This window comes from Odocoileus virginianus, chromosome X, assembly GCF_023699985.2.
Source record: "Odocoileus virginianus isolate 20LAN1187 ecotype Illinois chromosome X, Ovbor_1.2, whole genome shotgun sequence".
NCBI lineage: Eukaryota > Metazoa > Chordata > Mammalia > Artiodactyla > Cervidae > Odocoileus > Odocoileus virginianus.
This window is the reverse complement of record NC_069708.1, coordinates 24410945-24425347: the sequence shown is the minus strand read 5'-3', so window position 1 is coordinate 24425347 and position 14403 is coordinate 24410945. Positions and strand designations below refer to the sequence as shown.

The following is a 14403-nucleotide window of genomic DNA, read 5'->3' as shown; positions in this document are numbered from 1 at the left end:
CACATGGCTATTATAACTGAAGAGATTGCTTTTTGAAATAATGGATTCTCCCAGAATTCAGTTGTTATGAGGGACAGTGTGTTGGTTGCCATGAGACTAGACTAGAGACTACAGAAATAAGAAATAACTCCTACCTCTGAAGAAAAAGTGGGTCTAACACTTACCTGTGCAATAGCAGTCAACTGCTAAAATCTACCACCCAGAGTTTCATAATTACCAAGAGATTCTCTGGGGATTAAAAAAAAAAACAAAAAACTTCTGGCTGCAGTATATGGATGGGCTTTAAAAATATAACACATTGGGGAATAGTAAGGCAAGGTGAAAGGAGACAATGGACTCAGACGATCTTGCAGGAGGCATACAAACTTGTTGTTAATCATTACTTCATTAAATGCATTTGCTATAAATTATCAGCCACAGGGCCCTATAGAACAGCAATGGCAAATTCTTGATATGGCCCCCAATTTGGGCTCTAATAGGAGACTTGGGTGGGCATCAACTAGAACGAGTTATAGAGCTAAATTTATTCTGCAGGCCTGTGGTCTAGTCCTATTATGAGGAAGACCAGAATTAAGCCAAAAAACGTATAAAGACAAAGAATCATAAGGAAATATATGGTAAATTCATAACTCAACTAGCCACCTGGGCCCTAATTTCTCTGAGACAGCTTTTCCATAACACTTCACGCCAGACAGTCCTCAAAGCTATCTTCCTCTATACTATCTGGGTTGTATGTGGCATCCGAGGGCTTCCCTCACAGCTCAGTCTGTAAAGAATCTGCCTGCAATGCAGGAGACCAGGGTTTGATTCTTGGGTCGGGAAGATCCCCTGGAGAAGGAAATGGCAACCCACTCCAGTATTCTTGCCTGGAGAATCCCATGGACAGAAGAGCCTGGCAAGCTACAGTCCATGGGGTCACGAGAGTCGGACACCACTTAGCGACTTTACTACTACTACTACTATGTGGCATCCAGCAAATTCACTCATACGTATTTTTTTTTTCACTCATACAGATTTTATAATTATCCACATGGTTATAGTACAAAAGCCTAAAAATTATGTAGAATATTTTCAGTTTCTCCTCTGGGTATTGCAAGGTTGAGTGATTTAGCAGATCATCAGAAAAAAGTATCCTCTTCTAGCATTCCAAGAATTTTTTTTTTCCTATTTAGTGAAAAAATGCTCAAGACCCAGGCATTCTAGGCAAGCGAGGCGTACAAACTTTCACTGGCCATATCAGAAGAATGTTTAAAATTAGATAATCTAGAGAGTTACTAAGACACCAGAAATCAGAAAGAGCCAAATTTACTATGCAGATTTGTAAGCAGAGGAGTGACCATCTAAAGCAAGTCGACAAACAACAAAAATTCACAAGCCAAATTTAATGTGCTGTTTTTTTTTGTGTGGCTCAAGAACTGAGAATGCATTTTAGATTTAAAATAGCTGAAAAAAACAAAAAATAGTATTTAAAGGCATGTGAAAACTGAATGAAATCTAAATTTCAGTGCCCATAAAGTTTTACTGGAGCCCAGCCACACCCGTTAGTTTTGTCTAGGACTGTTTTTATGCTGCAAAGGCAGAGTTGAATAATAGCATCAGAGACTATATAGGCCACAAAGTCTATTACTATCTGGCCCTTTACAGAAAAATGTTTGCTGACCCCTAATTAAAGTCTGGCTATGACATTTTTAAAAAACCAGAGACAGATAAAAGATACTATGAGCTTTGTGAAAAAAAATCTCTAAGACTTGTGCAATAAGGATCAGTCAACTTCTTGGCCAAAGACACCCGACGGAGGCCCTTTTGAAGTTACAAGTAGGGCTTTCTAGGTGGAGATAGTGGTTAAAAAACAAACAAAAAAAAATCCCGCCTGCCAATGCAGGAGACTTACAAGAGACTTGGGTTCCATCCGTGGGAAGGGAAGATCCTCTGGAGGAGGGCATGGCAACCCACTCCAGTATTCTTGCCCAGAGAATCCTGTGGACCGAGGAGCCTGGCAGGCTACAGCCCATAGGGTTGCAAAGAGTCAGACAGGACTGAATCGACTTGGCATGCACACACAAAGTTGCAATTAGATCCTCCTAACATAGCTAACTTGCCCCTGGGAAATGTTACTCCTAAAGTCAGGGAATGAAGAGGACACTGATATGCACCAAAAACTCTCTGTAAGTCTCCAAACAAGAAGTAACATTCAATTCCACATGAGTTGAGGTGGGAAAGAGTAGATTTAAAGGACAGAAAGAGTTCAATGAGGGTTCACTTACATTTCTTCCCTCACAGAAACCTGGGGAGAGAGAGAGAGAATCAAAGCCACACTTACATAAAATTTGCCAAGGATACTAAATTGGGACATATTGTAAACATCAGTGAGGATGGTGTAATTCTTTGAGTTCAGAATGTAAACTACAGTTTCAATTTTATGATGTGTACCAAACAGTGCTCCATGCGTACAAAACAAATGGATGTACAATCTCCAATGTTTTACTAGAAAATGTCTGAAAAATAGTAAATTCTTGAGCACATAATGCACATGATGAATTAATTAACCCTCTTTGAAACATGATGAGGTAGAGATGAGGATTCATATCCTGATTTTCCAGATGAGAAAATGGAAAAGAAAGGAAGTTATCCAGCCATGGTCATAGTGCCGGGAGAAGAGGGAATCTTAGAGTCCTGACTTTTAACTCAGCCCATCCACAGTGCACTCTCTGAGCTGACTCTATCCTCATCTGAAGATTGGTTTTTTTAAGAGATGGGAGCTAGGATTCACCATCTTCTAGGAAGGCAAAACCAAATGTGCATATAGGTATAAATGCACATGTTTGCTGAAATAACAGTGATGGTGTTTGTTATTTGTATAATTGTCACAAAAAGTCTAAGCTGAAAAGGCATTTTAAAAGTATCTTAGTTTAACTCCCTTATTTTACAGACAGGGAAAACTGAGGTCCAAGCAAGGAAATTTTCTTAGCCAATGTCACAAAACTAAACCCCCTTCAAGCCCCTACTCTGCTCAAGGACATCACCTTCCTTTGACTTCCTGGTCTTTTTGATAACATCCAGCATGCCTTCTCCTTTCACCTTCCCACTCATCCCACTCACCACAACTAGCTAATTCTCTACATGCTTGTTTCAAACCCAGAGACCATCCTCTAAACAGCACATACACAGACACACACACGCACTACACACATTCTTTCAATAAGTTTCCATCAAGCAGGTTTTAATGATTTTTACCCCCGTGGCCTACAATTGTTTTTTTATCATCATTTTTTAATCCCAAAATAAGCAGATTCTTTCTTGACTAGCCTCACCCTCACCCTAAAGTCCCAGCAATACTGACAATGAGAAAATGTGAGGCTCTCTTCTCTTCTTCCTCAACAGGAAAACCTGGCTAGATTACAATCGACTCTTTGCTGAGTCTTGCACCAATGACAGCATTAAAGCCTCATGGTTTATGAACTACCAAAGCTAGAAATGGATTTTTTTCTGACGTGCCAGGCTTTTAAGTCTTGTACCTGTGCCCAATCCAGAGATTTCTGAAACCCTGAATAAAGTGGTAATCAACACTCTGAATACTCCAACTGAGTTAACTGACAACAACAAACAAATTAGGAAGAAAAGATCTGTTCTCCCACTCCCTCCAAGACAGGTGGAATTCCAATTTTCAACCAGGCAGATTCAGAATCACCTTTAGAAAGGCCATTTGGGCAATAAAGATGCATTGTAAAAATGAAAAAAAAATCAATAAATGTTCTCTGCAGGTAATAAGACAGCCCCCTGCCTTCAAATAGAGATAATAATGGCAGTAAACTGCAGCCACCAAACTTTAAAGGTGAAAGAAAACACCAATATTGTTTTTTCCCTTTTGCTTTGTTTCATGTTTTTGAAATCACTTTCTCCTGTCCCTCAAAGGGCTCAGGATTGGAAACTGGGGTTCACATTCCAAAGGAACCAATGGGCTCCATAGTTTTGTAAATGAACCCATTAGAGATTTTAATATTTCAAGTAGTTTAAAGCATTTGGCTCCATGAGCTCACAGAGGCTCATTTTCTCAAAGAAAATATTACCAAGCTTCTCTAACAAGTAATTCTAGGGTCTGAAGAATTTTGAGACCTTGCTGGATTTCCAAATGCTCGGCAATTTGAGTGGTTACCCCTCTCCCAGCTTCCTTGTTTTCAAATAGTCCAAGATCCACATAATAGCAGAGCTCCTCCCAGGCAGCCCTGCCAGCTGCCCTTCTGCCTGCCTCCCTCCTTCAGCCCTAATTTCTGTAGAAAGCTCCCATGTGGAATATGTTATGACAGCAAAATCTTCCCTTTCACAATATAGTTGATCATTTCCACAGTTTTCCAAAAACAACAATATTGTGACCCAGATTTTTAAAACCCAGAAGCAGCATCAAATACAATCTAATCTGTCTATTGAATTTGCTTTTTGCTTACTTTCTTGAACTCTTTTCCCATTGGATATAGTTGCTATTACCATGGTGCCTGGGCTTACTGACATACTGCTTTAGATGGGTGCTATGGTTCATTCTCTGCTCTATAGACAGGGCCTAACTGAGGCCAAGGTATGGGGAAGAGGCAGGTTCTCACTGGAGATGTTGGGGTAATCTGAAGTCTTTGGTACTACTCCTCATTTCCTTTTCTGACACCCATCCTTTTGTGAGTACTATTAAGGAATGAAGATACTGATCTCTGTCACTTTCCAAACTGTCTACACCTGGGCACTGGGGCACTGGACCTCATATTGCCCAGTTTAAGCAGTAGCAATGTGCCACTCAGGGTAATGGGTGGAACATGCAGCATACTTTCTTTAAGTATGCTAAATGCTATCTGTCTTCTTATTGCCTGGGGAACTAGAAGAAGACAAAATAGGTTTCCATTTTATAGGTATTCCTTCCACCTGGCCAAAATGGTGAAAAGATAATCATCATTCCAATTAGCTATCAATAGGGAGACCAATTAAAGGGCACGTGCTTTCTAAGTTTTCTCTAGTTGCCAAGAGCTCTGTGGTGCTTCTGCTATCCTCTGGTGGATGTCACCACATTCCCGCTGAAAGGTGTGGCCAATATACCTTCTACTTTTAAGACTGTCCTCAGGGATTATAGCTTTATATAAGGAAAGACTGTCTCTTTCAGTTCTGACTTAAAATTTCTAGGCCAGCGAGAAGGAAGAAAAAGGTCTTGGCAAGAAGTACTTCCTTTGCGAAAAGTGGAGGCAGGAGTAGATATTGGTGTTTAGCAACCGAGTTTGCTCCCAGAGCAAACAGAGGATCTCTGTCTAGAAGCTGTTCATTAGTGTCCTTTCAAGAAGGAATACTTAGTACAGGATGGGGAGTGAAGTGGATGGGTAGGAGGCTTAAGCCTAGGGAGACTGGGAAGGAAGGAGGCAATAGCATATATAGGAGGTCTGAAAGTGTAGGAGGTCTTCCTGCTATAAGATGTAGCCTGAGCACCTCTTGGGGCTAAGCAGATATTAATTATTTTAAGCTAAATAATACTAAGGAGCCACTTAGCCAAATATAAGATACAACTTAGCTCAGGGTTATGGGCTATTGGACAGGGTCCGAGGGAGAGAATAAAAGTTTCTCATCACTTTGGATACTTATCTACCTAGGAGCTATTAATGCAAAAAGGCCCCAAGGAGGCAGCAGCAGGAGGGAGCAGGTGCATAGACTGATGGTCTGCTGAACAGTGAGAACACTTCCTTTCTGGGGCCGAGGCCAGGAAGCCTTCACTAAGGAATAGTCTTGTATTCACCACAGAGTACAGGCTGGGGACTTGGTCTGGATTTCTCCACTTCTAACCTCTCTAATAAGGACATTTTTTCCTTCACTATGCAGGAGAATGGAACACAAGCAAGGAGGAAATTAAATCTTTTCAAATCATTAATTTTTTTCTTTTGTTCCTAGGACCCACCAAGCTCCAAGCACCAGCTGGGACCAACTTCATTGCCTTCATTGCTTGTACTAACAAGGCTGCCAAAGACAGGGTTCCAGCAAGTATGAAAATTGACTTTTTAAGGCTCTTAGGTTTTTTGAACCAACACTGCCAGTGACTTTGTGCCAGAGATCATAAAATCCTGAGTCCTGATAGACTGGTGTCTCTTTTTAGAAGAGAGAGAGAAAAGTGAGTGTCCAAGATCCTTTACCTTCAGCGGCTCTTTTAAAAAAGACTTTGCAGCTTCCACAAGTGAGAGCTCCATAGTGACAGCCAGAAGCTTCATCCCCACAAATCAGGCAGGTCTTCTGGGGTGGAAAGTAATAGTCGATGGGCAGAACATGGTCCCTGGTGGTCTCCAAACTGAAAAGACCCAAGAGAAATAATGAAACACATGTCAGTAGTTGGCAGAAACAGGAAGGTAGAAGTCTGAATCTTCAGGATTAAACTGCATGTGTAAATTATTATTTATTGCTTAACAGAGTCAGTGTGAACCTGAATTTTCCTTGTACTTCTCCTAGGGATTATTTTTGTAGGGTTTCCTATCATGTGGACAGGGCCCTTCTGGATCCTATGAAAGGATTTGAGAAGTTTTCTGAAATCAGCCAATCCCTTGGGCTATGTCTGCATGAGGGACAGATGAAGGCAGAAACCTGAGGTAAATGTCTCTAACTTAAGGTGGTGGTCATGAAACAATTTCAGAGTAATTAAATGGTATGGACTCAGTCCTAAAACCTTACTTATCCAAAGGGAGACCTATGGTGATATCAGACTAAGCATCAAAGCAATTTGATGTGCTTTGTTCCAGTTCTCTGAGCCTTACTCTCACCTGTAAGTAGGAATAATATTACCCATCCTACTGAGCTACTTGTGTGAACAGAAGTATAAATTAGCCAAAAGGATAAAAACCTCTTGTAATGAATACAGAAGTGAGGAATTACGATTAGTATTTTCATGCTAGTCTTCTTTTTTCCATTCCCTTTCTTCCCTTAGGAGTCTATATAAATAACATGGACATTTCCCCATTCCCATTCTATAACATAAAGTAGCAATTAAGTAATACACAGTGATGCTGGAAAACTTTCAGGCAACCCTCCCAACACTTAGTCACTAGAATACTCATGTTCCTTGGGCTAAGACAGAGCTTCAAAGGTCACCTAGTTAACTGTCTATCTCTAAGAGGATCTGTGTCTGTGTCCTTCCAGGTGGACTGAAAGAGAGGGCCAGAAACCCAATCCTAAAACCTTAATGGAGAGGTAGATCTTAGTCTCCCACAGTAATAAATTCAAGTTTAAATAAAGGTAATATTGTTCGTACTACTGAAAGGTCAATTCTTTTTTTCTCTCCTATGTCTTATGTCTAATCATTAAACAAAACATAAGTGGTTTCCCGGGTTAATCTGCCACAGGTAGGTGACAACTGCCTATTCTCTTATCCACAAGAATTCAACCACTATTTTATTTACTTTTTTTTTTTTGCTTTTACTTATTTATTTGAGTATAATTAATTTATAATATGGTGTTAGTTTATGCTATACAACAAAGTAAATCAGCTATATGAATACATATATCCCTTCCCTTTTGAACCTCCCTCCCCCCATCCCACTTCCTCTAAGTCCTCACAGAGCACCATGCTGAGCTCCATGTGATATACAGCAGCTTTCCACTAGCTATCTATTTTACACATAGTAGTGTATACATGTCAGTCTACTCTCCCAATCCACCCAACCTTCCCCTACCCCACTGTATCCACATGTCCATTTTCTATGTTTGCATCTCTATTCCTACCCTGCAAACAGGTTCATCTGTACCATCTTTGTAGATTCCATACATATTCATTAATATATATTTGTTTTTCTCTTTCTGACTTATTCCACTCTGTATGACAACAAAGGCTGGGGAAAGTGTGGATAAAACAAAAACCCTCTTGCACTCTTGGTGGGAATGTAAATTGATACAACCACTGTGGAGAAGAGTATGGAGGTTCCTTAAAAACTAAGAATATATAGCTGCCATATGACCTAGCAAACCCACTACTGGGCATATACCCTGAGAAAGTCATAATTCAAAAACACACATGTACCCCAATGTTTACTGAAGCACTATTTGCAATAGCCAGGACATGGAAGCAACCTAAATGTCCATCAACAGATGAGTGGATAAAGAACCTGTGATACATATACACAGTGGAATATTACTCAGCCATAAAAAGGAACAAAATTGGTTCATTTGTAGTGATGTGGATGGACCTAGAGTCAGTCACCATTTTTTATGAGTACTTCTTTCTTACTAAGGCAAGGAGGAAGGAAAATAAGCTCTAATGACAGCCTGTTTGTTGTGTTGCATGATTTCAACTCCTCAAAACAACACTGTGAGACATTTATTATTATTATTATTATATCAAATGAAGAAATTCAAACTGAGAGTGGAGAAGCACAAAACTTTTTGAAATCAAGTACAGGAATCTCTGACCCGAAATCTAACACAGCGTCCATTACCCTATTGTCTTCTCAGTAATCACCCTCACTTTCTACCCATGCCTCTTTGGTTATCATATTCAGCACAACCATCAGAATCCCCCCCAAAGCATTAAATGTTATGCTCCTCTCAACCCTAAGTGAGAAACCTTGGCAGGGCAAGAGCAAAGAAGGCTTTCACTCAGGCTACACTTGACAAGCACTTTATCTCTAAGAGACAAATATTAGCCTTTATTCACAGCCAAAATACAACAGAAAGCACTCAGAAACTTCTGCTGATATGCAAACCCAGCAGCTGATTATGGTGGCCTATCTTTTCCCCCATAATTCATCCCAAGCCAGCAGGAGTCTATCCACCAAACTAAGGCTAGGACAGCCATGAGTTCCACAAGAAAAGAGCTCAGTTCCCACATATGAATGAGCCAAAACCTAAGAACATCATTCCTTTGGCTAAAAATATCATTTCCTTGGGTAAAAATTGTCGCTTTTTAAAAGTTTATTTGTTATCCATCTTCTTACATTTCATGACTTCTATAAAAAATAAAAACAGTTCAAATAAAATCAGAAGGACATGTAATATTAAGGCACTTTATGTGGCAGGCCATTTCATATATATCATCTCATTTAATCTTCCCAACAACTCTGCCAGGTAGTTCTGTATCATCTCTATATTATAAGAGAAGAAGCTGCTTCTCAGGAAAACTCAGTAAACTTGTTCAAGATCACTGTTTGAGTAAGTGGAAATGCCAGGTTGCCGTCCTAGGTAAGTCCAACTGAAAAGTGTAGATTTGTAACCAATGACTAACCATATTATGAAATTGAAGGTCTAAATTAGGTAGATAGATTCAACTCAACTCCTATGGACGAGGTACAGGTCTAGGTGTTGGGAATATACTAATGATCAAGATATGAACTTTGCCTCTAAGCAACTTACTATCTACTACAGAAGAAAGACAGGAAGCAAAGAACTGTATAATAACATAGTAGATGATATAATAAAGCAAAGTGCATACTGCTACAGATGAGAAAGTACCTCAAAGATAGAAATGCTTTTTGAAAGGTATGTTGTTGTTGTTGTTCAGTCGCCAATTTGTGTCCAACTCTTTTTGACTCCATGGACTGTAGCACACCAGACTTTCCTGTCCCTCACCATCTCCCAGAGTTTGTCTAAGTTGAAAAGTATAAATATATGTATGTATGTATGTATATACATATGCATATATGTATATATACACATATATATACATATATAAAATGACAGTAGTTATTATTATATGATTGAAAAGTAAATATTAGATAAACAAAATATATGTTTATACATGTATATATATACATATATGCATATATAGATTTATGTATATATAAAATAATGACAGTAGCTATTATTATATGACTGAAAATTAAATATTAGATAAACAAAATGGGAGCCTGCATAGAGTAAATAAGTGGTCTTTTTAGAGACTTTAAAAATAGAAAATTTCATCCATATTAAAATTTAAAATACAAGTTATTTAAAAGAATCTAATCAATCAAATTTATAGTCAATACTCGAAGACTGAAAAAAAATAATCATTTTAATTATTGGGTCTTCCCTCATGGCTCAGACAGTAAAGACTCTACCAAGAATGTGGGAGACCCAAGTTCGATTCCTGGGTTGGGAAGATCCTCTGGAGAAGGAAATGGTTACACATTCCAGTACTCTTGCTTGGAGAGTTCCATGGACAGAGATGCCTAAAGGCTACAGTCCCTGGAGTCACAAACAGTCTGACATGACTGAGCAACTAACACTTGATTTATAAGATGTGAATATAATGAAATACATCTCACATAAAAACAGCTATGGATAAAGAAGCTGTGGTACATATATACAATTGAATATTGCTCAGCCATAAAAAGGAACACATTTGAGTCAGTTCTAAAGTGATGGAAAAATCTAGAGCCTATTATATAGAGTGAAGTAAGACAGAAAGAGAAAAACAAATCTCTTATATTAACACATATATATGGAATTTAGAAAGTTGGTACTGATGAACCTGTTTCCAAGGCATCAATAGAGATGCAGACACAGAGTACAGACTTACAGGAAAGAGAAATGGGGAGGAAGAAGAGGGTGGGTTGTATGGAGAGAGTAACGTGGAAACATATACACTACCATATGTGAAATAGATAGCTAATGGGACTTTACTGTATGACTCAGGGAACTCAACCTGGAGCCCTGTGACAATCTAGAGGAGTGGGATGGTGGTAGGAGGTGGAATGAAGGTTGAAGAAGAAGGGGACATACATATACCTAAAACTATACAAAAAAAGATCTTCATGACCCAGATAACCATGATGGTGTCATCACTCACCTAGAGCCAGAAATTCTGGAGTGCAAAATTAAGTGAGCCTTAGGAAGCATCACTACAAACAAAGCTAGAAGAGGTAATGGAATTCCAGTTGAGCTATTTCAAATCCTAAAAGATGATGCTGTGAAAGTGCTGCACTCAATATACCAGCAAATTTGGAAAACTCAGTACGGGCCACAGGACCGGAAAAGGTCAGTTTTCATTCCGATCCCAAAGAAATACAATGCCAACGAATGTTCAACCTACTGCACAATTGCACTCATCTCACATGCTAGCAAAGTAATGCTCAAAATTCTCTAAGCCAAGCTTCAGCAGTATGTGAACTGTGAACTTCCAGATTTCAAGCTGGATTTAGAAAAGGCAGAGGAACCAAGGATCGAATTGTCAACATCTGTTGGATCACTGAGAAAGCAAGAGAGTTCCAGAAAAACATCTACTTTTGCTTTATTGACTATGTTAAAGCCTTTGACTGTGTGGATCACAACAAGCTCTGGAAAATTCTTAAAGAGATCGGAGTATCAGACCACCTTACCTGCCTCCTGAGAAATCTCTATGCAGGTCAAGAAGCAACAGTTAGAACTGGACATGGGACAACAGACTGGTTCCACACAGGGAAAGGAGTACGTCAAGGCTGTATGTTGTCACAGCTTATTTAGCATATGTAGAGTACATCATGCAAAATGCTGGGCTGGTGAAGCACAAGTTGGAATCGAGATTGCTGAGAGAAGTATCAATAACCTCAAATACGCAGATGATACCACCCTTATGGCAGAAAGCGAAGAAGAACTAAAGAGCCTCTTGGTGAAATTGAAAGAGGAGAATGAAAAAGCTGGCTTAAAACTCAACATTCAAAAAACAAAGATCATGGCATCTGGTCCCATCACTTCATGACAAATAGATGGGGAAACAGTGACAGACTATTTTCTTGGGCTCCAAAATCACTGCAGATTGTGATTGCAACCATGAAATTAAAAGATGCTTGCTCCTTGGAAGAAAAGCTATGAGACCAACCTAGACAGCATATTAAAAAGCAGTCTGCCAACAAAGGCCTTTCTAGTTAAAGCTATTGTTTTTCCAGTAGTCATGTATGGAAGTGAGAGTTGGACTATAAAGAAAGCTGAGTGCTGAAGAATTGATGCTCTTGAACTGTGGTGTTGGAGAAGACTTTTGAGAGTCACTTGGACTGCAAGGAGATCCAACCAGTCCATCCTAGAGGAGATCAGTCCTGGGCGTTCATTGGAAGGACTGATGCTGAAGCTGAAACTCCAACACTTTGGCCACCTGATGCGAAGAGCTGCCTCATTGGAAAAGGTCCTGATGCTGGGGAAGATTGAAGGCAGGAAGAGAATGGGATGACAGAGGATAAGATGGTTGGATGGCATCACCAACTTGATGGACATGAATTTGAGCAAGTTCTGGAAGTTGGTGATGGACAGAGAAGCCTGGCATGCTGCAGTCCATGGGGTCCCGAAGAGTTGGACACGACTGCATGACTGAACTGAACTGATGGCTGATACACATTGAAGTGTGGTAGAAACCAACACAATATTGTACAACAATTCCCCTTCAATTAAAATTAAATAAATTTAAAATGTAAAAAAAAAAGAAAAATTTTAAAGGATGTGGAAGAGTAGGAGAAATAATGAAGGCAATTTTACAATTTGAATTTTTCCTAATTACAACCCACTTTGGCTAGAGGCCTGAGATATGACCTTACCATGCCAGTATCTGCCAACCTTCCACCTCCTCTCTCTGGCAAAATAATTTGGACAGGATATCCACTGACCCTGACAAAGGGCACACTGCCATTCTGTCTCATGGACTGATCTTCTGGCACTGGAAATAAAAATTCTGATTGCAGTCCCCCTCCCATATTTGTATTCTAGAGAAACTCATGCACATTTGTACCAGGAAGTATGTGCAGAAATGGACATTGCAGCTTTGTTTATAGAAGCAGAAATGATATAGGAGAAAGAATGAATAAATTATATAATATTCATTCAATGAAATACAATTCAGTAATGACAAGGAACAGAATACATCTACAAAGAGGTGAATTTTCACAAGCTAATGTTGCAGGAAAAAACATAACTCATAATAGCCTACATACAATATGATTCAATTGGATAAAGTTTAAAAAGAAGTAAAAGCAAACAATATGTAATTTGGGAATATATATGTGAAAAACATAAAAATGTCAGGGAGTAATAAACCCCAAATATAGCATAGTGGTTATCCCTGAGGCAGTAATGATATAATGAAAGGAGGTACAAACTGACTTATGCATTCAGTAAAAAACATGTATTAAGCACCCGCTACATATTAAGCACCATTCTAGGTCCAAGGGTTAGGTTGGAGAAAATAAAAATGTTAATGTTCTCATTCCTTAATTGGAGTTCATGAACGTTGTTTTATTATCATACTATATAAGTAACTTGAATGTTACGTGTATTCTTTTGTATAGCTATAACATAACACAATTTCAAAAAAAGACTAAAAGAACAACCTCTGAAATTTCTAACACATCCTTAAATAACTCTAACTGGAAGCACAGCAGAGGTTTCCTTTGAGAATAAGTAGGTGCAGAATTTTCACACAACATTGTGTTTTTTCCCACCTCCCCTGGGTTATGTGCTCACTTATTATCCCAATGCTCGGCATTCAGTTTTATGAAGTCTGAAACAAAAGCCCTGCCACATAAAATGGAAATTTTCCAAACAAGAACATGACTTGCTTTTCTCCAATGGTTTCACAATTAATTAAATGAAAGTGGATTACTAGAAGCTATAGTCGCACAATGGAGAAGGCAATGGCACCCCACTCCAGTATTCTTGCCTGGAAAATCCCATGGAGGGAGGAGCCTGGTAGGCTGCAGTCCATGGGGTCATGAAGAGTCAGACATGACTGAGCGACTTCACTTTTACTTTTCACTTTTATGCATCGGAGAAGGAAATGGCAACCCACTCCAGTGTTCTTGCCTGGAGAATCCCAGGGATGGGGTCGCACAGAGTTGGACACGACTGAAGTGACTTAGCAGCAATAGGCTTACAAACGCCAGCTCAACCATGAGAAAGTTGGGCTCAGAAACCCTTAGCACCCAGTTATAATCTCAGTCTCTCTCTCTCTCTCTCCCTCCCTGTGTCTCTCTCCCTTTCTCTCTTTCTCACTCCTTCTCTATCTCTCTGGATCTCTCTCTGTCTCCCTGTCTTTCTCTGTCTCTTTCTTTCTCTTTGTCTCTCAGACTTGAGGATAGTTTAGATACCTTAAGGAGTCTGACTAATGTAAGCAAAGATCCTCAATGACTATGGAACCAGGATAAAATGTAAAAGTCACAGACCAGTCTTCCCTGTTTGGGAGAGAATGTAAAATCAGTAGGGCTTTTGAGCAAGCAAGACCTAGGTTAAAACCTTGCCTCTACCACTGAACCTTGGGCCTAGTAATTAGGCTCTCTGAGATCAACTTGCCTCATCTAAAAAGTGATGATATTTTCTACCCTTAGGGCTTTTGTGAGACTTACATTGAATAATAAATGTTAACCCCTTCCCTCTATGCCTGTCACATGGTGGCTGCATTGTGAGTCTAGGGCGCCATTACCTTGTGTCATGCCATAAAAAATGAAATCTCTTATAGTCTTAAAA

The 14403-nt window shown here is 39.4% G+C and overlaps 1 protein-coding gene across 1 annotated transcript in view; it reads right to left on the bottom strand.

Moving 5' to 3' along the window:
• AR (androgen receptor) overlaps positions 1-14403 on the bottom strand; it is a 194597-nt gene that overhangs the window by 78412 nt on the left and 101782 nt on the right. Inside the window, exon 2 of the mRNA XM_070461807.1 lies at positions 6153-6304. Within this exon, the coding sequence (XP_070317908.1) occupies positions 6153-6304 (152 nt within the window). The remainder of the gene's footprint in view (positions 1-6152; positions 6305-14403) is intronic.